This window comes from Micromys minutus (genome assembly GCF_963924665.1).
Source record: "Micromys minutus genome assembly, chromosome: 24".
NCBI classification, from domain to species: Eukaryota; Metazoa; Chordata; class Mammalia; order Rodentia; family Muridae; genus Micromys; species Micromys minutus.
The window spans coordinates 18,463,098-18,489,171 of NC_137959.1; the positions used below are offsets into that span (position 1 = coordinate 18,463,098).

The following is a 26,074-nucleotide window of genomic DNA, read 5'->3' on the forward strand; positions in this document are numbered from 1 at the left end:
TGTGGAGTTCTGTTTCTGTTTCTTCAGCCTGTCAACCTGCCTTTTACATTGTGATCTGTCTACTGGGCCTCACTGGGCACTGGAAGGTTTGCAGACAGTTAATTCATGGCAGGCTTGGCCTTCCCCCTCAGTTGGGATCTGGGCCTCTGGAGTGGAGCAGTAATTGAGCTTGCTGTGAAAAAGCAGCCTATGTGGCTGCTCAGAAGCCAGCTCCTGGAGCCTGAGGCTGTGGGTCTGTGGGTCAGGACTACAGGCATGAGAAACTCTGTAAAACCATCCTCCTTACATCCCACCACCCCCAAGTCCTCACTAGCTGGGTGGAATCGTATGTGCCATATGTCAGGAAATTGTATTTGAGAAAGTGCTGAGGAGAGGGGCTATGATCCGCGGGGTGGGCGTGGGGAATGGATGTCATTACTGTTGGGAAAAATCTTTCTTGGAGCAGGAGAATGCTTGGGGAATGTCTTCTGACTCTTTATTACAGGAGAGCCAGACGAATTAGTTAATAGTGATTCACAGAGACGCATAGAGCTAGGTGAAGAAGGTCCGAGGTCTGGCTGCATTTCTAGTTATAGCTGACTGCCACAGGCAAGTCTGAGATGGAGAGCCAGGGCACAGGCCCCTCCTCCCCCCACCACTGCCGGTGAGCCTTAACATGGGTCCTCTGGGTGTAATATGGAGCTAATGAGGTTTCTCACCTGACCGGCTTCATCCCTGGGATCCCAGGGTGATTGATGGCTGTCTTGTAGGTCCTCAGTTGTGGACCCTCTTCTTCCAGGGATGGACAGGTTCTGAGGGTCCAAGGTCGGGGTCTGCTGATCACTCCGGCCTCTGGCAAGGCACTGCGGCTCAAAGCTGCCTGATAATACCATGCCCTCCCACAGGATCCTGCTGTAGCCATCCCCAAGGGAACGCTCATGGCCATTTTCTGGACCACCATCTCCTACCTTGCCATCTCCGCTACCATCGGTGAGTAGCCAGCATAGCACGGATGGCGAGGAAGAGAAAAGTGGATCTTCCCTGCAGTGGGACTGGAGGAGTCTGCAATGTGGACTTGGCTTCTAACTGGGAGAGGTCTTTGGGGTGTCCCTTGAGCCCTGCTTCTGGGGCATCTGTCACCTCAACAGTGACCGAGCATCTTCATGGTGAGGGAGGCCAGGCCAGGCTCCTCTGATACCTCAAGACATTGTAGTTCCAGATCCCTGTGGGAAGATCACACACAATGGTTAATGGCCACATTGCCTTCGCCCTAGAGAAGAAACCCAGGGCTCTGAGGGGTAGAACCTCTGCACATTCTTGTTTCCAGCATTTGCCTTGGAGGCAAGCTGTTCACAGGTGGCCAGGGGAGTCTAACTTTCTCACGGGCACTCGGGGCTTACAGTCGGGTCTCTGCTTTAAGACAATAGAGTGTCAGTGAAAATAAAGATATTGCCTTGCTTGGATTGTCACGTACCCCCAAATACCTCCAGTAACACTGTCACATGATAAGCTGGTCTGTACACAGTGTCTCACCCTCTGCAGAGGTGGCCAGCATTTGGGGATGGAGGAAGGGTAAAGCAAAGGACACACACACACACATCTCAACACACCTTTCCCCTTTCAGGCTCCTGTGTGGTAAGAGATGCCTCTGGGGACGTGAATGACACCATAACCCCTGGCCCAGGCCTCTGTGAAGGGCTAGCCTGTGGCTATGGCTGGAACTTCACAGAGTGCTCCCAGCAGCGCAGCTGCCGCTATGGTCTCATCAACTACTACCAGGTGGGCCTGGCTGAGGGACACCCAAGGCCAGAGAGGAAAGGGACACTGTGGGGGCTGAGATGCCAGGACCCCAGCCCGCTGTGGGGAAGGGATGCCCAGCAGTCTTCCTAGTTCAGCATCCCTCACATTCCCACAGACCATGAGCATGGTGTCTGCCTTCGCACCCCTGATCACAGCCGGCATCTTTGGGGCCACCCTGTCCTCTGCCTTGGCCTGTCTTGTCTCTGCTGCCAAGGTCTTCCAGGTGAGGTTGCAGAAAGGGGCCCCTGGGGTTATGGCTGAGAAGAGCTGAGAAGAAAGATTCCCTGGCTGCTATGAAGTAAGTCATGTGATATGGGGTTGGGGGGAAGGGAAGGGAAACAGGCTAGGCCTGCAAACTCTTAAAGGAAGTAGCCCTGTCTCCATAGTGAGGAGATGGTTGGGTTTTACCGCTCCCAGAAATCGAAACATGCTGGGGTCATAAAGGGGGCTACACAGAATCAAGGGCATGGTTGGCCCTGGGAAGGGCAAAGGGGTGGGTCCCAGCTAGGGTTTGAGTGTGGTGTTCACTGTCTACAGTGCCTGTGTGAAGACCAGCTGTACCCTCTGATTGGCTTCTTTGGCAAGGGCTATGGCAAGAACAAGGAGCCTATACGTGGCTACTTGCTGGCCTACGCCATTGCTGTGGCCTTCATCATCATTGGTAAGAGGCTCCTTCTCCCGCCCCCTGTGAAGGTCCCTTACCCTCGTGTCACTGGGCACTTGGTGTACAGCATGTATTTGGTGTTGGGGAATGGAACTAACCAGGCCCAGGCCCATAGTAAACACTTGCTTTACTATGGAGACGCATTCCCATCCCAGAACATAAACCGTTGAGTGGGTGAAGCCCACCCTGGAAGGCCACACAATCCTTTCCACCTCCAGACAGGGTGGCCTACCAAGCCACGCCAGGTGGTGCTGTTAAGAGGAAACGTCTGTGCCTTTCCTGCTTCTGCATTCCAGTGTCCTAACAGCTGGGACCTCACCCCACCCCCTGGACACCGGTGGGGATGGGCCAGGCTGATACAAACGGCTAGCTCAGTCATTATCTTTGCGCATGCATAAACTAGACAAGCCAGCCTCTCACCCAAATCACAGGTAGGCTGGCCTCTGCTGGCTTTGCCCTGCTCCTGCTATATGCCTGTTGATAAGTCATTTCTCTGAGCCACAGTTTGCTCGGTTGTAGAGTAAGGGGCTGTGCATAGCTCGTAAGCCACGGATGGGCAGAAAGAGAGTCCATGTGAGGGTACAACCCCATGCAGGATGCACATACCCAATACATCCTGATTAACTCACCAAGGAAGCAGAATTTAAAAAAAAAAGAGAAGTGACTACTTTATAATGTGATATCCCCTGCCCTGCTCCCTATGCAGAAATGGGGTGTCTGGTCTGTGGAAATTCCCATTCCTACCCTACCCTCCATCCCCCACCCCTCTCCCATAGGTACCTTCTAGATAGAGCCAGATCCCTTCTGCTTAGTCTGGTCCCATTAGTCACCCACCCATAAGACTTGGCCTAATAGTCTGGTTGCTATCACGCAAAGGATTCCAGATACTAGATCCTGCATTGTATGAAGAAGTGTCTCACCTAGGAAACAACAAAGTCTAGTCGTCTGTCTGGCCTTCTCAAGATCCACCCCTGCCTCATGCTGCTCAGGCTTATTTCTTATAGCTGTAGGCTTCTGGGTGGTACCTTTGGGCTGATAATTCTGACTTAGCCAGACTGAGGACTATGATCCTAAATACTCAAGGGGACCTAATAAGATTATGTGCAGAAATACCTGTCCCCAAAGAGCTGCTTATCTTTCTTTGGGCTCCCCAGAGAGACCCTAAGCTCGACATGCACATGCTTATGTGAGTGTACTAGAGCCAGGGAGACAGGGAAGAGAAAGGACCACTGTGGACAGGACTGGGAAGTGCTCTCAGGGGTCCTGGGTCACACTGACGAATGAGGTCAAAAAGTGTCATGGCCACTGCCCTTGGTCACCCAGTAGCCTGAAAAAGTCTACTTCCCAGTCTTCTACCTTTTAAATAGTTTTGTACATTTTTATGGGGGAGGGGAAACATGTGAGGGTCAGAGGACAGCTTTCAGGAATCCCCTCCTTTCAGCACATGGGTGATGGCTCAGGCCAGCAGGCTTGGTGGAGAGCATCATTACCTGCTGAGTGATTCTGCCGGCTGCCTCCATCTTAAAAACGGACTCTTAGGTTTTCTAAGACACTGACCCTCGCTTCCCAGACGAGAAGGTTGAGTTGACTGAGAATCCAGGCCTGGCCGTGCTAGGGGCCACCCTGTGAGTGTTTGCCAGGCAGCCCCTGTGTCGGACCCCAACATGTTGCCCCTCTCTCCCTCGGTCTTCGAAGCTGAACTCAACACCATCGCCCCTATAATTTCCAACTTCTTCCTCTGCTCCTATGCCCTCATCAATTTCAGCTGCTTCCATGCCTCCATCACCAATTCACCTGGTGAGTAGACTCTCTCCCAACCACAGGAAGACGTGGGGAGGAGTTGGTTGGAAAGGGGGAGACCTGGGTAGAGATGGGCAGACCAAAGCCGCCTTAGTTTAGAACCACGTGAAGAGAATCTCTGTATCCTAACAAAGACAGCCAACCTTTGCCAAGCACAGTGCATCCTTTATACAGGATGGAGGTTGTTCTAATTTCATCCTTCACCAATTTCTCAGGGGTCAGAATCTTGATTCCTCAGAAAGGGAATTTGTTCTGTTACAGAAGGTGCAGCTGTTTGTGCACAGATCACCACTAGGGGTCGCTGTACATACTACAGCAATTTAATTGTATAGGTTTGGAGTGGGGGTGCCTCCTGCTGCTGCTGCTGCTGCTGCTGCTGCTGCTGCTGCTGCTGCTTGTGCTGCGGCTGCTGCAAACCTAGCAGATGGCAGCAGAGAGCAGAGGAATGCTTTTGCTAATAAATACTAGATCTTCAAAGGGCCTGTTATCCCGACACTTTCCGTAAAGACCACAGTGTGCATTTTAGAGATGCACCACGGTACAGTGGTCACTAGAAGTGGTCCTAATCCCTTTAATCCCCTGAGTTTCATAAGACCCTTGGGATCTGGTACCGTTGCTGATGTTGGGGCTGTGTTTGACCAGGGCTGGATGTTCCCTTCCTGGTATAGCTTGTCACCATGGTGAAATAAATGCCCAACAGGCAAGGTTGTGATACTCCTGGAGCCTCCCTGGTGGGAGCCTAGGGGTATTGGGTACGGGCCAGGACCACAGCAGTAGGTGTGGAAGAATGGAGATTGTTCTGGCTCTGGGAGGGAGAAGGCTTCTGAGCATGCGCATGTGCACTGGCCTGGTCCTGCCCAGGATGGAGACCCTCCTTCCGATACTACAGCAAGTGGGCGGCGCTCTTTGGGGCAGTGATCTCCGTGGTCATCATGTTCCTGCTCACCTGGTGGGCCGCTCTCATTGCCATCGGAGTCGTTCTCTTCCTCCTGCTCTATGTGATCTACAAGAAGCCAGGTGTGTGGCCGTCGTCCCCCTGGGGCTCAACTCCCTGCCTGGGCAACTATGCAGCCAGGCTGGCCCCTCATCCTAGCTGGAGCCTTTGGCCTCACCCTTAAGTGGGACGCGGGCTTGTCTCCACCAAAACCTTCCTGAGTTTGGTGCTCAAAGGAACATGTCCACCGAGAGCTAGACTTATACTGTCATATTCTTAGAGGGTAGCCACCTCCTAGCTACACATCCACAGCCTTGCTCCCAAGGTGCTCTGTGCCTAAGAAAGATGGACAGCACCCTCCCACCCGCTGCCCATGACTGGTTGCTTCCTGTGGTTCTGAGTCTTGTTCTCCCCTCTCTGCCCGCAGAGGTGAACTGGGGCTCCTCAGTGCAGGCTGGCTCCTACAACCTGGCCCTGAGCTACTCCGTGGGTCTCAATGAGGTGGAAGACCACATCAAGAACTACCGGTGAGCAGGGCTTCTGGGCCAGCTAGGAGCCTGGAGCCAGCCGTGGTCCCTGGTAGGTCCAGGATGGAATACCAAGATGGTAGCATCAAGGTGGACGAGCCAGTGCAAGACTAGGGTTGGCACTGCCTGAGAGAGAGTCCTCCTGTCTAAGCTCCCACAGTGGAAGTCATGCTGGCAGGATCATGTGGTCCGATTCCCATGACATAATCCCAGCTTGGCGGCAGTGACAAGCCTACCCTTCAAAGCTGGTCCCCAATGGTTAGGGAAGTCACTCACCTTCCATCTTCCTCCTACCTGGCTGTATTTAATTCAGTAAGATCTAGGACCCACCTACAGTGACCCAGACATTCACGACAAACCTCTGAGGGTACTAACCTCAGACACGGGAAAGGACAAACGGAGTTTGAGCGATGTTAACTACCCCTGTTTGCCCAGCTGGTCGATGAAGCACTGAGTCTGGCTCTGATGGGCAGGAATGTTTAACCTCTCAGCACAAAGGTTCAGGCACCTGGCCAGGGTACAGTGAGTTTGTAAACAATGGAGTCCTTATGATTGAACTTTACTCTGCTCTTGCCACGCTGGGGTTGGCAAGGCAAAGGAAGTAGGTAGGCCATCTGATGGCCCAGGCAAGGACAGGGTTACTTATAGTGTCGTAGCCTCAAAAACCCCTGGAAGAGCCCTCGAGTCACAGCCCGCAGAATGTGTCCCAGTGCACACAAGTCTCACCCATGGCCTACAAGAGTCCAGGAGTATCTGTCTTTAGCACGAAGGCCCTAAAGGATCTTTCCTGACACCTCACACTATGTACTTCTTTCTCCTAGCCCCCAGTGCCTGGTGCTTACCGGGCCCCCCAACTTCCGCCCAGCCCTTGTGGACTTTGTGAGCACATTTACCCAGAACCTAAGTCTGATGATCTGTGGCCACGTGCTCATTGTGAGTACTCCTGGGGGACACCCGTACTCTGGGGTGTGGAGGAACCTGGATGCAGTGTCTACCAGGGATAGGAGGAGCAGGGAAAGTGGACCTAGCAGAGTCTGGCCAGGACCCTCTTTCAAAACATGATCTCATGAAGCCTAGGTTGGCTCAAGTTCACTGTGTAGCTGAGGCTAACCCTACGTCTACCACCCAAGTGCCACTTCTAGCTTCCCTTCTTTCCTTTCCCTCTTCTGCTCTAATCAAGAGCACCACTAGGTGCTTCAGAGACTCAGGGGAAGCTTCTAGGACAGAGGGGCTGAGCAGGCTGGATGGTGAGGACAGCCATGATAACACCTGTCCCTCGCCCACAGGGACCCCACAAGCAGAGAGTGCCCGAGCTCCGGCTCATTGCCAGTGGACACACCAAGTGGCTGACCAAGAGGAAGATCAAGGCCTTCTACTCTGATGTCATAGCTGAGGACTTGCGCAGTGGTGTCCAGATTCTCATGCAGGTGCCCTGGCCAGGCCTCCTCCAGGACTTATTCAGTGAGGCAGCACGCTCGGCGGGACACGCTGACATAGCTCAAGCCTCAGTGGCTGCAGTGGGAGCGTCCCCACTTGCTTATGTCTCAAGCTGTGCTGGCTCAAGAGTGCCCAGGACTACTGGGACCCTGTGGGGACCATGTGGCTTTGTCCAGATCCTGTTTCTACTTTAGTTTAGTTTAGTTAAATTTAGTTTTGTTTTAGGGTTTTTTTTGTTTGGTTTTGGTTTGTTTGGTTTTTTTCTCTCTTTCAGTATCAGTATTGGGCCTAGAACCTTAGTGTCTTTTTTCTAAACAAACCAAAAAGCGTCTGAGACTGAGTGTGACTAAATTACCCAGGCTGGCCTTGAACTCGCTCTATACCCCAGGTGGGCTGTGACTTTCGAATCCTCCTGCCTCACCTTCCTAGTCAGCTGGGAAGCCTTCCCCCATTTTATTTTATTTTTTCAGGTATAGTTTGCACTTAGCAAAGTGAAAACCATGAAGTAACAGATGTTTGTGTATGTGGCTACCATACACAGTGTATAACCATCGCTCAGATTGACATCTAGAATGTTCTGCTGGGCAGTGAGTTCACTGCTGCATGTGAAACATCTGAGAATCCTTTTCAGTGGTTTTAGCTGCTTCTCACCTTGAAAAGGAAAATGCTGGAGGTCTCTCCTGAAAACGTTTTAGAAGAGGTAGAGATAATGGTGCAGTGAAGTGTGTACTCAGTGTTTGGTTGGTTTGTGGATTTCTTTTTTCTTTTGTTTTGTTTGACAGTAACCACCATGGAGCGTGCTAGCTTTTGACTCATTCTGTTGCCTGGTGTGCCCCAAATTCTTCGGACTCATGCAAAGAAACTCCAGTCTTAGCTTTGGGAGGTGGGGGCTGATACTTGGGGATTAAGTACAGGGTCTCCCCTGTGCTAAGCAAGTGCTCTAGCACTGAGCCAAACCATTGTGTGCTGCAGCTTCTTGGTAGCTAAGACTAGAGGCAACTATACCATGCCCAGAAAGACAGACAGACAGACAGATAGACCTATATAGACATAGAAAGATATGTGAATTTTTTTGAATTATATACTTTTAAATGATTAATTTGTTCTGAAGACAGTCTAACAGCGTGGCCCTGGCTAATTGAAACTATTTATGTAGATCTTCTGGCTAATCTTGAACTCACAGGGATCTGCCTCCTGTCTCTCCCGACACCATTAAAATGGTCAATTTATTATATTGATTTCACTCCAAATATTTTAAAGAATCCTGACATGGAAGAGGGAGAGGAAGAGGCAGGAGGAAGCAGAGGGAGGGAGGGAAGGAAAGAGAAGGAGGGAGGGGGAGGGGGAGCAAAAGGGAAGATTCTGACAGGATGTGAACTTCTATAACTCCCACACTTTGGAAGCGGAGGCAGGAGGATCAACAAAAGAGGGAGGGAAGAAAGTGGGAGAGACAGGGAGGAAGAAAGAATATTCAGACTAGGTGGCCTAAGAATCCTGTAGCTTGACATACAAACTCAAGTATGTTTTGATACACTTTCTGTACAGAGCCCTGATCCCCTTGAAGCCTGGGTGGGAGAGGTGTCTGGGAGGATCAAGAGCCCCTCCCTGGTCATTTGTCACAGGGCAGAGCCCCTGCTGATCCTAGGGCCTCAGTGCCAGACCCCTTTCTGACTCTTCTTCCCATCCCCATAGGCCTCAGGCCTGGGAAGAATGAAGCCCAACATTCTGGTGGTTGGATTCAAGAGGAACTGGCAGTCTGCCCACCCAGCCACACTGGAGGACTACATTGGCATCCTGCAGTGAGTGAGCACACAGGTGCAGCCTGTGAGCTGTTGGTTTGCACCACTGGGGCTTCCTGGGTAGAGGGAAGCAGAGCAAAGGCAGTGTGTAGACCCCTGAGTCACTTGGTGAACACCGAGGTTGAGCTAGCAGAGGGTGTCTCCCCTTTACCCTCACAGCCACTGAAGTCAGCAGGCATTTTGGCAGCAGAGAGTGGAGTGGGCCGTGTGTGAGACTCTGGGGAGCAGTGGGGACTGTGGCAAAGTGGAGAAAGCATTAGCCAGTTGTGCTCCTGGGATGCAGACTTGGAGTCATAGGAACTTTCAGCTTTTCAGAGGAGCCAAGAAGGGTGGTTGTTAAGGGGAAAACCCTTGAAGGTTCACAGTTGCCGGGCTCACAGCTCTAAGGTGGGACAGTGAGCAGAGATGGGGAGAGAGCCTTGAGGACAGTCCTGGAAGGCTTCAGCGTTGACTCTTGGCCTCAGCACCACCAGCTCTTGCCTGTCTGGATTGCCCTTCTACTGTTGTCCCACACAGGGAAGTACCATCAAAACACAAGGCTGAGCTTTGAGGCCCCGCAACCTACATCTGGGTCTGCTGTTAGCCCACTATATAACTCAGCTCTGACTGCAGCTGCTTCTAACACAATTATGTCTAAGGGCATCTGAGAAGGAGTCTAATGAGGGTCAAACATACACCAATGGGGTCAGACCCTCAGGGAGGACTTGGTATTATCAGTGAGGCAGTAAATATACTCTTGGGTCAGAAGTCTTCCAGACATCCTTTGTAGCTGACCTGTCTCATGAGAGAGGTCATTCCTATGGGCACACCTGTCCATCAGTTCATAGTTCCACCACATAATCTTTGTCCCAGTTCTCAGTTCCTTACTGTCTCACCCTGAGGAAGCTGTTCCCCACCCCAGGACAGGTTTTCCTGTGTAAAGTGGAGGCCAGAGTCACCAAGCCCGCTACTGTGGGCAGAGAGGTTGACAAGATCAACTCATGAGCATGACATGAACCAGGCCCCAACTTGGTTTTCCCAGGAGTGTTGTAGATGAAGATTCCAGTTCTGTCTGTCTACTACACGTATAGGCAGACTGAGACCCACAGGCCAATGCCAGACATCAGATCTCCTGGGAGCCAGGTCACAGGCCAGCAGCTTGACCCTACATCTTCTTTCTAGTGATGCCTTTGACTTCAACTACGGGGTGTGTGTCATGAGGACGCATGAGGGGCTCAATGTCTCTGAGACACTGCAGACGCACGGTGAGTAACATGCTGCATTTGATCAGCCCCCGTCAAAAACCAGTGCCTTATGTAATCAGTGGAAGACTCGGAGATAGCCACTTCTTAATGGTTCCTTAAAGTCCAACCGTTTCCAAACGGAAGTGAGATCCAGAAAGGGCAAGTGACTGACCAGGCCAAAGTCATGCTTCCAGCTAGGGCCGGAAAGGAGATTAGAGTGCTCCAAGTCACTGTTGTGTTCTGATAACCAGATGGGGAAAAAGGACCTAATAGAGGAAAGGCATCTAGAAACATCACAAAGAAAATATCCAAAGGCCAAGGACTCTGACCATTGGACCTCATGTCTGTCCTTGGTACTCAAAACAGAAAATTGTTTTGCAGCATTTGGAAGTTGCATCTGACTGTGAAGACTCTGAATTAATGATAGTTAGAAGTGGGGAAGACAAAGGGAGGTCAGGACTGGCAGACATGCAGGCAGGACTCTGCTCCTTGCAGGCAGGAGTATTGTCACCTGGGGCCAAAGATATTTCTATATCCACAGACAACACATATGTATGCACATGTGTATGTCTAGACCACACATATGTATGCAGCCATTGTAGCAGTCAATGATGGCACTTTCCTCTCCCAGGGAACAAAAAGCTCCCACCAGGGTGGTGAGCATCTGGGAACAAAGCAGATGCTCAAAGCTCAGCACAACAGACACACAGGTCACCTCAGACATGAGAGTATCCTGGGGAGATGGATGCCCAGAGGCCTCTCCGAGGACAAGGCCTGCCTAATGCTGAGGAGGCCAGAGCTGGGGAAAGAATGCCTTAGGTGGGGCACCCTCCACCCTGAGGCAGTGTGTCTGGTGGAGGAGAAAGACAAAACAGCTGGCTTGTGGAGAGCCAGGGCAGAGGGAAGCAAGCAGCAGCCTTTCTTTTAGTGCAAGGAGAGCCCCAGAAGATAAGGAGCTCTCTATAAGCAGGGGTGCTTACTGGCCATACCCCCATTTTTTTGCAGTTAATCCCATGTTTGACCCCAGAGAGGGAGACAGGGGAGACAGTGGCAGAAGGACTAGGCCATCTGTGTCTAGCATGGGTCAGCTCCCCTCCATCACCTACTCAGATCAGAGCATTCTTGTCCTATGGGGATGCTAGTATCTGGGAATTTGGCCAAGAGTAAATGGCTTTCTCTTGTGACAGTGGTGTCTTAATAACCAAGGCTGGGTTACTGTAGGTAAATTTGGGGCTGTGAGCCTAAGTTCCACCCCTTGTAAGACTCCCTCTCGGTTGTTCAAATGCCATATTCAGAGAGAATCAGCATGCAGTTGCCTTCTTTCAGGGACAAATGGAAGGTGGGGAAAGTTGCAGCTGGTAAGGGGGTGAATGCCCTGCTACATCTGTGAGGGGAAGAAGAGGTACGGGAAGACGGACAAGCTCTATCTGCACAGAGATGCTTCAAAGAGATGCTGTACAGGGATGCTGCACAGGGATGCTGTACAGGGATGCTGCACAGGGATGCTGCACAGGGATGCTGTACAGGGATGCTGCACAGGGATGCTGTACAGGGATGCTGCAGAGATGAAAAAATGTTCTTCCAGCCAATAGTCCCCTGGTGCCCATCAGCATCCAGGGAGAGGGAGCTGGGAGCCAGGAAGAGGTTCATGTAGCACTATATGAAGCATGGGAAAGGACATTAGCTGGTCTGGCCAGGCCTACAGGATGCCTCTGACCACTGCATGCTCACCTTGGTGATGATGGCTAGCCCACCTCTCTGGGAAAGTTGGCTATTTTCAGGTGTGTCCTAACAGTGAGCCTGCTGGCTCTGTTTTGACCTTCCCCTTCTTCAGCAGCCCCGGAGGCATTGGTACAGGAGGAGCAGGCTAGCACCATCTTCCAGTCGGAGCAAGGCAAGAAGAACATTGACATCTATTGGCTGTTCGATGATGGAGGTCTGGTCCCTTTGGATCCATCTCTGTCCCCTGGGAGTTTCTGTCCTCAGGGTCTCTGCATCTCCTGGCATGCCAGTCTGTGTTATACTTGCTGAGGCCTCTGGTGGGACCCAGAAGGCAGCAAAGTGGACAGACGCCTTAGCCTGTCCTGGCTTTAAAACACAGCCCTCAGCTTTAATGGCTCTACCTTTGATAGAGTAAAAAAGAGACATAGCCTTACCCTAGTTGAACACATGAACCCTCTGTGTCTGTGAGTTCCACATGAGTCCTGACCTCCTATAGACCAAAATACTGAAAAGGAACACCATGTCTGATTGGGCATGCATAAACTAGTTTTCCCGTCACTGTTTCCTCCACAGTAAAACCCAGGAGCAATAGTACCTGCCCTGTGGCAACAATGATAGCAAAGGGCCTAAGGGATATTCAAGGCCAGGTGTAGGTTCCACACAGATCCTACACCACTTCCTAGAAGGTATGTGGCTCCTGCAGAAGTGGGCATCTGAGAGCAGGTCCTGGAGCCAGTCTCCCTGTGTATATCCAAGAGTAGCTGTGTAGTTCTTTAATGACACCTATGCAAGCCGGGATATGTGAATCCGTGCCCGGCAGCAAGTGCTCTCGTGGGTTTAACCTAATCAGTGTCTTTCTCAGTAAGAAAACTGAAGCACAGGGGAGCATGCATGGATATCATGGTGGCTGGGCCTTGGCCTTATATGTTGAGACGACAGAGAGGGTGGCTTCTGCTCTTTGGTCAGATGTTCAGTTTTCAAGAAATAAATGCAGGTCATCCTGATGTTTACCTACAACCCCCCCCCCCCCCCACATCATGTGCCAGCTTGCTTGTGTAAAACCACATCATTGACTGGACACAGTATCATATGCCTACAGTCCCATCATTTGGGAGATAGAGGCAGGAAGATCAAGAGTTCAAAGCCAGCCTCAGCTACATACTAAAACCTTGTCTCAAAAAAGCCAGATAATGATAATTCTGAAAACTAAGAGCCAAACTTCTGCATTAGCCAAATAAACCACAACCTGCCAAGCACCATAGCCAATGCGTTGGTTTAATCTGGTGAGCTTCTCCATGGGTGAGGAGCTAAGGTCTAGAGAGGGGAGGGTCCTGCTGTAGCAGTGTGGGGTGGAAAGACACAAAGGGCTCTGTCCTGAGTTCTTTCCTCTTCGCTTCTGCGGATTGTCCCTGTCAGGCCTCACCCTCCTCATCCCCTATCTTCTGCACCGCAAGAAGAGATGGGGGAAATGCAAGATCCGAGTGTTTGTTGGAGGCCAGATCAACAGGATGGACGAAGAGAGAAAGGCGTAAGTAGGGACCACAAGGGCTGTGCTGATCTTCCATCTTGCCTCCTCAAGGCTGCCAGACTCCTTGTCCCTGAACCCTCTAGCTCTTCCCGTGGGTGGCTCTGTTGTTGCTCCAAAGCCCAGGCCAGCCTCTCTCCAGCTCACAGTAATGGTACCTGGGGGTCATACAGGAGCTGTCTCCATCTCCAAAGGGTTGGCTTCTGAGCCCACCTTAAGGAGACCCAGGTGTCCTGGTGTTTGCTCTGATAGGAACATGTGGTAAGTACTGAAATCGAAAGACTCTTCAAGGACAGACTCATGGAACAGCAGGACAGAGGTAAGTGGAGCAAGATTAGAATGCTTCCTGACAATGTCCCCAGAGTAGGGATGCAGGCTCAGAGGAGACATGAGGTGACCAGGAGACCAGAAAGTCACACCAAATCTTTCGGTGAGAAATGACTTTTAATTCCCCCTCAGGTCTCTGGATGATTTGGCAGGAGATCTTGGTGTCAAGCTGGTCTATTCTTGAGCTCATTTGAACTTCTAAGCAGACAGAGCAGGCCTGGCTCATTGGCAGGCAATGCCATCTGGTCAGAATTTGGTGACACTGAATATATTTATATGGGTTTTCATTGTAACCCCTCTCTCTAAATAAGTACTGTTTTCTGCTTCAATTAGGAGATAAAATTTGCTTCTGAAATATCTTACTTACATTAAAAGATATCTGAAATATCTTTTAATGACTATAACAAAACACCCGAGGGAGTCTGTCTCATAAAGAAAAGAGGTTTCTTTTTGTCATGGTTCTGGAGGTTCAGTCTAAGGGCTGTGTCTAGTGACATCCATCTTGTTGCCAGCTACCTGACATGATGGTGATACAGGGTATCATATGGCAGGATACTGGTGTGTGTATGTGTGTGTTTTCTTTGTTTATGAAGCCTCCAAAGTTCAGTTCAACCATGGGATGCAACCTCAGTGACCTGGCTTCAATCCTAAACATGTTCCAAAGTCTCTGTCCGTAAACACCAGAACAGGATTCTGTTTCCACATTCTCCCACACACTAAGGATTAACATTTAACCCGAGTTTATGGGGTAAACTGTATGCAAATCACGGCACCAAGACAGAATGTGACTTGCCTTAAATAAGCACAGAAGTACAAAGAGAGGTGTGGCCACGGAGGTGTCAAGTTGGCCTGAGTTGTAGGGGAGGAGTTGGGGAAACAGTGACTTTTCAGAGAAGGGAAGTAAGATTAAAGGTCAGAGATGAGACCTGCTCAGACAAACGGTGGCTGTTTGTCCACAGAGAAGAGCCTGGTGCAAGCTCTAACACAAGACCACAATAGGAAGTGACCCCTGGCCTGTGCCACTCCTACCATGCCAGGATTCCACCCATGTTCTTTCTTCTAATCGCCCTGTGAGTTCAGGGAGAGCCAGCATGCTGTCCCTGCCTTCTCCCTCAGCCCCCTGTACCCTGTGAGAGCTTTATCACCAAAAGGGCCTTCTTTGGCAAGGCCACAATGTCATTGCAGTCCCCTCCCCCCAGCCACCTAGCTTTCAGGCCTTTTAAAGAGTAAACATACCAGAAGGCTCTCTGGCAGTCTGTGCTTCCTGTCCCAGCTCTGGGTGACAGCTGGGTTCCTTGGGGTTTGCTTAGCTCAAGGTGGCCCCATTGGGTAACACTATGTCTTTCTTACAGTGGTCATAAAAACCCTTCTGTCCCAACTGCCACTTGGTGGCTCATGTGATCTGCTGTCCTTATGACCTGAAGACTGCTTGGGCTCCTGACAGATACCTGTATGAAGCAGCTGTAGCTCTGCTTTTAAAATCCTGATTCTGGGAATGTAACACTGGTCATGTTTGCTGAATGCGTACAAAGCCCCGGGTATAACACGCAGTGCTGTATGCACAGAGTGTAGCAGTAAGCCTTGGGGAGGGGGATGCAGAAGAGGCAGAAATTCAAGGTCAGTGATGGCACACATTTTTATACGGCTTTTATACGGCACCCTAGTTGGAGGCCCAACACCCATATAGGGCAGCGCACATTGTTAGAACTTTAGTTCCAGGAGATCTGGCATCTTCTCGCCTTCCCAGACACCCTGACACACATGGCATAGGCACACAGAAATACATGCACATACGTGTAAATAAAAAAATAAATCTTAGAAAAAGTAAGTTCTATCCCTAAGTTCAAGAGCCAGCAGGAGCTGTCTGTGGAGGCCCCAGCCTGGGCCATTAGGTTTCCCTTCCCGGCATGCTCCATGTCATCCCAGTTGCTTCATTCCCTACCTTTGCTCACTGGCTTCTGCCTCCAATGAGTCAGCTTGGTGGGTACATCACACCCCGGAGGAATCACTCAGACCATGCTTTGCCAGGGCTTCTGGCCCAGCACTGGGCTGGAGTCTCACCCGTGCATTCTGCAAGCATCTTGGGTGATTCCAATGTGGACATGGCCCTATCCCAGTTCCTTGGGCCTAGAGCAACCTTCTCCAGCAAGTGACAGCCTGCCAGATGGCTGCTTCCTCTGTGAAGTCTTCCATGACTGAGCAGACCACAGTGGGCTTCTCCATCAGATGCCAAGTCTGCTGTCCAGTACGCTCAGCTGGTTTTCTCCTTAGCTCGTGTGTGTTGTTGTCTTTGTCTTTACTGCCTCTCTTCAGTTTCTCTTCTTCTTCTCCCCCCTCTGACCTTCAGCTGTCAACGTGTGGTCCCAAGCCTAGCAACATCCCAGGTTCCACCCTGGCCGGCTGACAGTGGTTCAGAGTCAGCCAGAAGATACATGGGAGATTCTGTTCAAATCTTTTCCCAGGTCTCTTGCTACTCTCTCACCTACTCCACCATACTTACTGCAGCCGCCTTGCCCCCTCTGTTCTGTTCATTGCTACAAACCCAACAAGGCGCTTAATGAACATCAGGATGAGTGGATACTTAAGAGGAAATTCTGCATCTGTCTTCCAGGATCATTTCTCTGTTGAGCAAGTTCAGACTGGGATTCCATGAAGTCCACATCCTTCCCGACATCAACCAGAAGCCCCAGGCGGAGCAGTGAGTTCTGTGTTGGGAGTTCCAGACAGAAGAGCTAACTCTGGTCCTATAGATCCCTCTGCTTGCTGCTTCTTTCTTCCAGCCCTGCTGGCTCCTGCGCTCTTTTCTCATGGGCCTCAGGACCTTTGCATATTCAACCGTTTCTCCACCCGGCACCTTTTGCCTTATGCACACAGCTGGCTTCAGAAGGACACACTTCCTTTAGGGAGCAGGGAGGCCCCTCCCAGCTATCCCCGGTTCCAGGGCTCAGGTCATGTTTTCCTAAAACATCCGTTTCTGTGTTTGCTTGCCTCCACCAGTCTGAGCAGGAGTTCAGTGAGGATGGGGTTCAGTCTGTCTGGCACCTGATGCTGCTTTCTGAGTGGGATCGGGAGGGGAGGGTCCAGGTCAGTGCACAGCTCCTGATAAACGTCAGACCTAAGTGTCAAGGGCTGATGTCACATGTGAGCCATATAGTGTAAATGGCAAAATTGGATGGGTTCCGTCTGAGGAGTGTGCCCTTGTGTGTGGTAAGCCTAGTTATCCCTTGAGCTTCCTCCAAGTCCCTGGCTCCCCCCAGAAATAGGGTCCTGCCACCACCCAGCCTCACTTGAACTTTCCTTCCCAGCACCAAGCGGTTTGAGGACATGATTGCACCCTTCCGCCTCAACGACGGCTTCAAAGACGAGGCCACTGTTGCTGAGATGAGGAGAGACTGTCCCTGGAAGATCTCAGATGAGGAGATTAATAAGAACAGAATTAAGGTGCAAAAGAGGGAAGGGGCTCGGCAGGGCTTGGGGGGGGGTCCCAGCATATGTCTCCATCCTGGGTTTCTGGAATTCCCCACTTGGCCCCACCCTACTTGTCCTTAGCAATGTCTGAGATGTTCTTGGGCCACATGAGAGAGCAGAGCCTCAAAGCTGTCCTTGGTGGGAAGACTGACCCTCCTACAGTGTAGGTGGTTCTGGCCTTTTGTTGTGACTCTCCAGAGCTGTGGGTACTGCAGGCATGAGGCTCTTCTGACATTGTCTGCAGTGATATTTTTAGTCGGAGTAAATAAAATGGCAGGGCCAGCCAGACACCCAGGGGCAGATCTCAGTTGTTTCAGTGACCCTGAACTGGGGACCACTTGCCACTCTCCTCCAGTAGGGACATTTGTCAACTGTCTAGAGATATTTTTGGAGGTCACACAACAAGGGATGTGTGCTACAGCTGCCGTCTATCACACGGAGACCGAGGCACCGTGCTCAATGTTCTACAGCAAAGAATTGGGCAACCAAGATGTCCACAGTGAGACAGTGAGAGTCCCAGACTGGGCTAACTCACTTTCTTCAGATTCCTTTCTCATTAGAAAGTATCTATCCACTCTCAGTCCGGGGAGTTGACCTCATTTCTGAGGGACTCGGAGGCAGCCTTAGGTTAAGGTGTGTCCCCCAGGCAGTCCCACACACCCTGGGAGTTTGGATGTTTTCCCAGCCTGGCACCAGCTGGCTCTGTAGAAGGTACTAATAAGCAGGGTGTCTAAAGACAGCCCTCCAAGTTTTGCCACTGTGGAGGCAGAGCCTGCCCTTGCTCTCGGTCCCCCAGTCTTTTATACGGAGGGTCTTCCATGTGCCAGACCCTTTGCTGGCACTGAGCGGTGAGTTAGCTCATTTGAATTCTTCCACAGTCCCTGGAGAGGACATTATCATACGCATTTTGCAGAGGTACATGCTGTACCTTGTCTGGGCTCTCTGCTATGAAGCTCTGGGGCTGAAGTTACAACCCAGTAAGGAACTTTCCTCCCATTATCATACTGGTCATGTCAGTAAAGTCAGGCAAGGGGAAAAAAAGAAAACAACCAAACCAGAACCACCCAAAATCAAAACAATAACAGAAGAAGAAGAAAGAGGAAAAGGTGCATCTGGTGCTTAATTTCCATGAGGGTCCCTTTGTTCCTGGGGCTTGGGGGTCAGGAATTGTTTAGGGGAGTAATTCTGTATCCAGTTGAACTGGGGGTTGGGTGGGGTGCTGTTAAGAAAGGAGGGAGTGACCTTGGCTTTCCCTGGCCCCAGTCCCTTCGGCAGGTGAGACTGAATGAGATACTTCTGGATTACTCGAGGGACGCTGCTCTGATCATCCTGTAAGTCAAGGGTGGCTAGCAGGGGAGTGGCCTGTCGGGATGAAGGTAGCTTCTCATAGGGGCCTAGAATGCTGCAGACTCAGCCCGCTGGATTCTCAAAGAACATGGCCAGCCCAATGCAGTCCAATGTCTGCCTCATGGCCCTGGCCTGAGCCTGTATCGGAGGCACTGTTGATCTTCCTTCCTTGTTTACTTCTCCTCTTGCCAAACAGGCTTGGCAGACAGAGGCACCTTGTCCCAGAAGCCAGTGTGTCTCCTAGCTTGGAAATTGCCCAACTTTCATTGGCTTTGTGCCATCCCCTAATGATTTGAGTGCTGAACCTGGACAAGAGGAATGGAGTCTGCTCTGGCCACACTGTTCCCCGGAACAGCACCCAGTCCGTGCTGCCCTCCAGTGTTGGCCAGGGCAGGGCAAGTGGGTAGGAACAGTGGCAAGGAGGGCTCTCTGTGTGGCTTTAATCTCTCTGGGGCCAGAAACAAGGACATGGCTAGCCAAGACCTCCACATTTGTAGCTTAGGGTAACATGCAGATTCAGTTAAGACATTTCTCATACTTGCCGGGGGCTTAGGCAGGACATCACACTTGTATGGATTCCAACACATGAGAACGTGAGCCTCTAGCCTAACATCTGGAACTTGCTATGAATCCTGGTGGGACTCAAACCAGGGATCCTTCCACCTCCACCTCTTTGGCAGCTAGCAACAACAAACGTGTCAGAAAGTGGCCTGTTCAGGCCATGTTCTGATATAGACCTCAGGGGGTCTTTTTCTTAAAATCCTGAGGTAGTGGCAAGGAGGAAGGCCAGAAGCAGACTTGCTTGATAATAAGATGGTCGTGGACAGATGAAATGTCTGTATGCCTTTAGCACCCTCCTTTTTAGTGTGCATGGATCTAAACTGTTGGAGAAAATATTTAATCCCAATCAGGGGCTTTCTACCCTGCCTTGATTATTCAATTCCCAGATAAAAGACATATGCTGCCTTTAGTTTCTAATAAGCCTTTACCAGCACTAAAGCTGAGTAGATATCTCTATGTTATTAGACTCTGCTTTCCTATTGATAACCCTGAGTTATTACTATGTTCCATCTGGGCTGCTCTTAACTCTAATTGGCCAGTCCTCATGGACATGATTTTAACACTTTTTACCCTATGGCATCTTCTTCTTTCCTCAGCTTCCCCTCTCTCCTCATGGGCTCCCCACCCCAAGCCCAGAAACCCTAACCCCCTAGGTGCCCAACTATTAGCTGTCAGCATCTTTATTCGCCAACCAGGGATAACTGGGGGTGGGGGAGAGAGGTCCATAGTAGCACCTGGATTTACAATTGAGCATCCTCTGGGAGCAACGTGTATTTAGCATAGCAAAAGACCAAGCCTCAACACTAAACATCCTGGCAGACCTGCAAAGTGTTATCTGCTCTAGAAAGAAATCTGTATCTACTGATACAAGTAGTACTGTAGGGTTTCTATTAATGTGATAGCACAAAAGCAGATTGGGGAGGATAAAGTTGATCTCAACTTACAGGTTGTTGTCTGTCATCTAGGGGTGTCAGGGCAGGAATACAAAGCAGGAACCTAGAGGTAGGAGCTGATGTAGAGACTATGGAGGAATGCTGCTTACTGGCTTGCTCTTCATGGCTTACTTACTCTGCTTTCTTATAGCACAGGACTACCAGACCAGGGACGCCATTACTCACATAGCCTTGGCCCTCCCACATCAATTAGCAATCAAGGAAATGCTCCACAGACTTACCCACAGGCCAATCTGATTAGGACATTATCTCAATTGTGGTTGTCTCAGAAAACTGACTTTATTCCCAGGCAGTGGTTCATTCCTTTAATTCCAGCACTTGGAAGGCAGAGGCAGACAGATCTCTAAATTCAAGGCTAGCCTGGTCTGCAGAGTGAGTGCTAGGACAGCTAGGAGTCTACAGAGAAACCCTGTCATGAAAAACAAAAAACAAATGAAAACTGACTCTACCTTGTGTCAAGTTGACCAAAAACTAACTGGGACAAGCAGTAAATATGTGGCAAAGGCTGTTTGTTTTTGTTAGTTAGTTAGTAAGTAAGTAAGTTAGTTAGTTAGTTAGTTAGTTAGTTAGTTAGTTAGTTAGTTTTTCCTTAGAGAGAGGCCTCAAACTTAGCACCACTCTGGGTTTAGAATGCACAAGACTTAAGAATAATCCATTCCCAACCTGGTTGCCTCTTGACATTAAATTTCCAAGAAGAGACTGCTATCAAGGAGTCCCTTGAGAGTGTCAGGAGGAAATGGGGTTTCCATCTCACACAGTCAGGAGTACCCCCTTTCCAGGGGGTGGGGGGCAACATTGTTTCTATCGTTAGGGCTCCCTGTGAGACATCATGTCAAATGGTTAAAGACCAAAAATGCTGGAGGCCTTCCAGCAGATGAACAGGAGTGACAGGTGAGGTCTGACTGTAATAAGCATGCCATCAGAGCCCTGATGCCAGAGGGGTCTGTCTGGTCATTCCTGTCTGCAGACTCGTGGGGGTTCATATGGCAGCAGCTGGTCACTGTGTGGAAGGAAATGGTGCTGTATTTCTGCCAACAGGGTGTGGTCAGCAGCTAAAGGTTAGAGTTATGAGGAACCTGCTGAGTATGCTCCAGGTGGGACAGTGTGTGTGTGTGTGTGTGTGTGTGTGTGTGTGTCTGTGTGTGTGTCTGTGTGTGTGTGTCTGTGTGTGTGTCTGTGTTAGGAGCCCCCAGTGTGTGTGTGTGTGTGTGTCTGTGTATGTGTGTGTCTGTGTTAGGAGCCCCCCAGTGTGTGTGTGTGTGTGTGTCTGTGTGTGTCTGTGTGTGTCTGTGTGTGTGTGTCTGTGTGTGTCTGTGTGTGTGTCTTTGTGTGTGTGTCTGTGTTAGGAGCCCCCAGCTCCTAAACCCTAAACCCATTACCCTCTAACCCAGAGGGAAGCATTTCAACAGGCTGACTTTTAGCTGGCCATGCTTACTGATTTTGTTCCTGTGCGTTCCTTCACATGTGCCCAAGGCACTGCACAGAAAGACATGCAGGACGCTTAGTTATTTGCAGTGTCCTGGGTAGAGTGGTGGTCAGGATCTCAGACCAATGACATCAAAGCACAGAGATCTGAGCTCAAGCAGTTGTCAGTCGCTCTCTGGGCCACCCCAGAGGACACTGGAACCTACATGTTTTTCCTCAAGGGCTGGCTTCCTGTACTCAGCTCTTGGCAGCCCAAAGGGTGGTGTCACACACAGGAAGTTGAATTCTGCCTTGCAATGCCCTCCGGTGTGGCTTACAGCAAGACTGTGATACCAAGGTGTTAAGCCAGATGTGGATCCTCTCAGTTAGGGCCCTTCTGCAGCTCCATGACACCCATTGTTGAGCACCTCCCAGGGCCTGCAGGAGGTCATGTTTTCCTGAGGGAAGGAAGGGGTTTGTTCCATCAACACCCCTCAGAGAATGTTCCTAAAGCAAGGTTGGGCCCAGACTGTGGCCTGAGTCAAGACGGTGGTGATGGCTCAAGACATCTAACCATACGGGGAGCCTAAGGTGTGAACTGTCCATATGGGTGGGACAGGCTGCAGCTTCCATAGTGTAGTCTTTCTTCAAAGAAGCACACTCACAACTCTGACCTGCTGTTAACTCACTGTGTGGCCTTGGTGAGGAACCCCATGTCTCTCTAGCCTTGACCACCAAAACAGGTTCGAGGTTTTCTTTCATCACACTGCAATCCCATGTTCACTTGCTAAAAAAAAATCCATCTCTGGCCTGGGAGTGGGCTGGGGGGACACGAGACAAGATGAGATTTTACCTGAGTGGCATCTCTCACCCCACTTTCTTCTCTTCCCCAAAACTTTAGGAAAATTTAAAAGCCCACCAGCTAGTCTTGGCGGGATTAGTTTTGAGCAACAGTGGTGTGTCTGGTCACCCTGGAGGTGATATCTGCACACACCCCACCCTAGCCAGCTGTCACCCAACAGGGGTCCCTGCTCTTGGGCCAACTCCACAGAGCAGCTGTTTATGTGTCCCAACCCTCCCCAAGTTGGAGACCAGCCCAGATTTCTCAGGATGTAGTCAAGGTCAGCCTCATTAGACTTGGAAACCCTGAAGATGCAAATTCTAGTCTCTTCCAGAAGGGAGCTAGAAGGGGCTCAAGACCCCTGTGCCCAGATATTCTAAGGACAACAGACAAGGAACAGTCCTCACTGGAACCAGGTGAAATGGATGTGTAGTCTAGCTCCAGTTTGGGGCAGAACCTGGCTCTGTCTCCTACTCAGTGGCTTATCGGATGATCCACCCCTGACACCTCCCCCATGTGTGAGCGCAGCTACACTTACACAGGGGTTGAGCTGGCACTGCACAGTAACTATCCCCACCCCACAGCCTCTGAGCAGGTTAAGAGCCTGCCTGTTCCTGTGAGGACCAGGTACTCCTTTTCTCAGGAAGGATTTCCTCCACAGTGAAGAGAGTAATTTATCAAGGCAACCTTACCACCGGTGCTTGTACCAAGGAAGATGCTGTGAGCAATGGACCTTGGTGCTTTAAGGATCAGAACTAAACTGTGTTTCTTGAGACAAAGACACTGTCACAGAAGTTGAGTCCTCCACTCAGGGCCTTCCAGATGGGGAGGGGACTGGCGGTCAGCCTGGATTGGTTCCGTTCTGAATCTAGCATTCACCCAACGTTGCCTTGCAAATTTGAACAGGACTTGTTTTGTTCCCAGCTTTGTTCTAAGGATCAGCGGTTTAAGGAAAGAACATCCTGTTGGCAAGAGTAAGCATGTCATTGACTAATGCTAGAATGAGTTAAAGGTGCTGTCCCTGGGACAGGGCCACAAGCTCCTGAGGGAGGGAACTTCATGCAGAAAACACTGCCGGTGATTTGTGACTCTGAGCCTTATGGCCTTTAAAGTTGGTGAACTCAGTTCCCTAAAATATTGTAGCACTTCCCAGATGGCAGAGTCCTCAGCCCCACAAGTGCCTGTGAAATCTAAACTAGGCCTTTCCCTTCTCCTATGCCATTTCCTTGGAGGATCACTGAACACTTTCAAGTGAAGATATCAGTTGCTCAGTGACATAGACATCCTTGTTCCCACCCACCTTCCCTGCTCTTTGGGACCTTACTTTCTAAAATTAGGACAATGGTTTCCCCCTGATGTTCTGACCCTGCGTTTTAGTTAGTGATCACAGGCATTGTGAGGTTGTATCAAGCAGATGCATCAGGTAGAAAGATCTAGGAACCTCTTTGGAGACCCATCTCTACTGCCTATACCTTCTGTCAGACAGCCAACAAGGGTAGTACTTCTGTGAGTACTCTATTTAAAGAACTCTGAGGCTCGGTGCCAGTCAGGCACTTTGCCAAAGCCACAAAGTTGAGGACATTGCAAATCCAGCACTAGGGCAACATCTATTGGGGTCAGATTCTGAACTCTGAACCCTAGTTCAAATCTGCCTGGGTGGCTGCACCAGCTAGAGTTCAGCTGGCCAGAGTTCAGTTAGGGCACTATCCACTGCTGGTCTGTATTAAAGCTCAGATGAAGGGACTGTCAAGGGTACAATCCCATACAGTGCCGTGTAAGCACTGGTATCCCAAATTCATGTATCATGGTCCTGTGGGATGCTGTATTTCCCAGAAGCTGGGACATAGTCCTAATGTATCTTTAGAATTCTTAAGATGGTAGAAAAGTCACTTTCTTATCTAAACAGCCAAACATGACTGAACAGCATTCTAGGATATCCTGTTACTTGCATGGTGTTTTGCAGCTAGGACAAGAGGCCCCCAAGAAACCATGCTGGAATCTCCCTGACATGCTTCATGGGCCAGGGTGGCAGGACAAGGACATGTAGCCACATCCCAGGAGCATATCACACTGTGGCTTTGGGAAGGTGTGTGGCTGGAAAGGCAAGCCTGGCAAGGTGCTAGTCACCTGGTGGGGTGACCTCACCCACTCAGCAAACATGCTTTGAGTCTGTCTGTCTCAGAATGTACTTATGCAGAGAGGGAAGGGTCAGACAAAACTCAGCTGGCAGATGAACACATATTCCAATGGAGGAGACAGACAAGGTATAAACACAACTAAAGACGCCTTTAAGATTGTGGAGGGCTATGAAAACAGTCAACTGGGGATTGGATGGAAAGGTGTGATCAATTAGAGGAGCTGCCCTCAAGCAGCTGGATACCCTGAAGCCTGGATGATTCAAAGGGGCCACCCAGAGTTGGGCATGGATTAGTTTACCAAGTCCAAAGGTCTCAAGACAGGAGCAATTTACCACCATGGTATTCAGAAATGATTAGGGCTGAGAGAGGTTTGAAGGTATCTTAGTTAGGGTTTCATTGCTATGAGGAGACACCATGACCAAGACAACTCTTATAAAGGAAAACTTTTAACTGGGGCTGGCTCACAGTTTCAGAGGTTTTAGTCCATTATCATCATGGCAGGAAGCATGGCAGCATGCAGACAGACAGAGTACTGGAGAAGGAGCCTAGAGATCTGCATCTTGATCTGAAGGTGGCAGGAGACTGTGTCACTGGGCATGGCTTGAGCATAGACCTCAAAGTCCCACCTCCACAGTGTAACACTTCCTCTGACAAGGTTACACCTACCCCAGTTAGGCCACACTTCCTAAATGTGTCACCCACTGTAGGCCAAGCATTCAAACACACGAGTCTATGGGGACCAAATGTATGCAAACCACCACAGAAGGGTTGCAGGAGACTGGATCATGAGGGAATGTACAGGCCATAGGTCTGCTTAGAAATACTTTGTGGCTGAAGATATTCTCTGAGGAGCTGTGAAAGACAGCAGGGAGGTCTTAAGGAGAGTAGAAAGGCATGAAGAGCAAGCAGGAAGCTGAAGTACTGTTCAGAAGACAAGCCCTGTGTTGGGTTGTGTGGGAAAGCTCTGGGTAATTCCCCTGCTGTGGCTCTTCCTCCTACAGAACCTTGCCCATTGGAAGGAAGGGGAAGTGCCCTAGTTCACTGTACATGGCCTGGCTGGAGACCCTGTCCCAGAACCTCAGACCTCCCGTCCTCCTCATCCGAGGCAACCAGGAGAACGTGCTCACCTTTTACTGCCAGTGATGCCTGGTGTAGCGAGCGGTTCCTGCCCAGGGCTCAGTCTCAGGATGGAGTCAGAACTCACCGTCTCCAGCTGGAGATGAGGCTTCAAGTTCTGCTGTATCATCACATCTACCAGCGCCTCTGCAGAAGATGGTGTTTCTAGACCCCATCAGACACACTTTCTGGACCTTAAAGCTGCATGGGAAAGTCTCTGGGAGATTCTCCTTTTAAAAAGATTTTGTCTTGATGACCAAAGTATTAGTCCTTGATTCAGTCTTTGATTTGTACACAAACTGAGACCCAGCTTGGCAGTCTCTCGAGGGGCTTTCCCTGTAACCACCCCCAAAGCTGTCTTACTCCCCAGACGGGAGAGCAGGAACTCATCCTGAGGACCTGGGCAGAGTTCTGATGACTGCAGGGTCCTCTGAGCAACACACATTTTCTTCAGCCCTGACTGTGTTGCTTTTCAATGATGGATCCTGGGTGTTCTCACTGGTTTTCTA

The 26,074-nt window shown here is 50.4% G+C and overlaps 1 protein-coding gene across 2 annotated transcripts in view; it reads left to right on the top strand.

The window, feature by feature from the left end:
* The window catches only part of SLC12A3 (solute carrier family 12 member 3), a gene marked incomplete at both ends in the record, with an annotated part of 34,444 nt that extends 8,852 nt beyond the window's left edge, over positions 1-25,592 (top strand). For both annotated transcript variants that reach the window (XM_080936783.1, XM_080936784.1), the window contains 17 exons: positions 885-969; positions 1,604-1,758; positions 1,895-2,002; positions 2,317-2,440; positions 4,139-4,240; positions 5,105-5,260; positions 5,605-5,704; positions 6,526-6,637; positions 6,991-7,131; positions 8,834-8,940; positions 10,102-10,184; positions 11,998-12,099; positions 13,302-13,413; positions 16,349-16,435; positions 17,043-17,178; positions 18,469-18,536; positions 25,451-25,592. In XM_080936783.1, coding sequence (XP_080792909.1) covers positions 885-969; positions 1,604-1,758; positions 1,895-2,002; positions 2,317-2,440; positions 4,139-4,240; positions 5,105-5,260; positions 5,605-5,704; positions 6,526-6,637; positions 6,991-7,131; positions 8,834-8,940; positions 10,102-10,184; positions 11,998-12,099; positions 13,302-13,413; positions 16,349-16,435; positions 17,043-17,178; positions 18,469-18,536; positions 25,451-25,592 — 1,920 coding nt within the window. The remainder of the gene's footprint in view (positions 1-884; positions 970-1,603; positions 1,759-1,894; positions 2,003-2,316; positions 2,441-4,138; positions 4,241-5,104; positions 5,261-5,604; positions 5,705-6,525; positions 6,638-6,990; positions 7,132-8,833; positions 8,941-10,101; positions 10,185-11,997; positions 12,100-13,301; positions 13,414-16,348; positions 16,436-17,042; positions 17,179-18,468; positions 18,537-25,450) is intronic.
* Between the last annotated feature and the right edge of the window lie 482 nt (positions 25,593-26,074).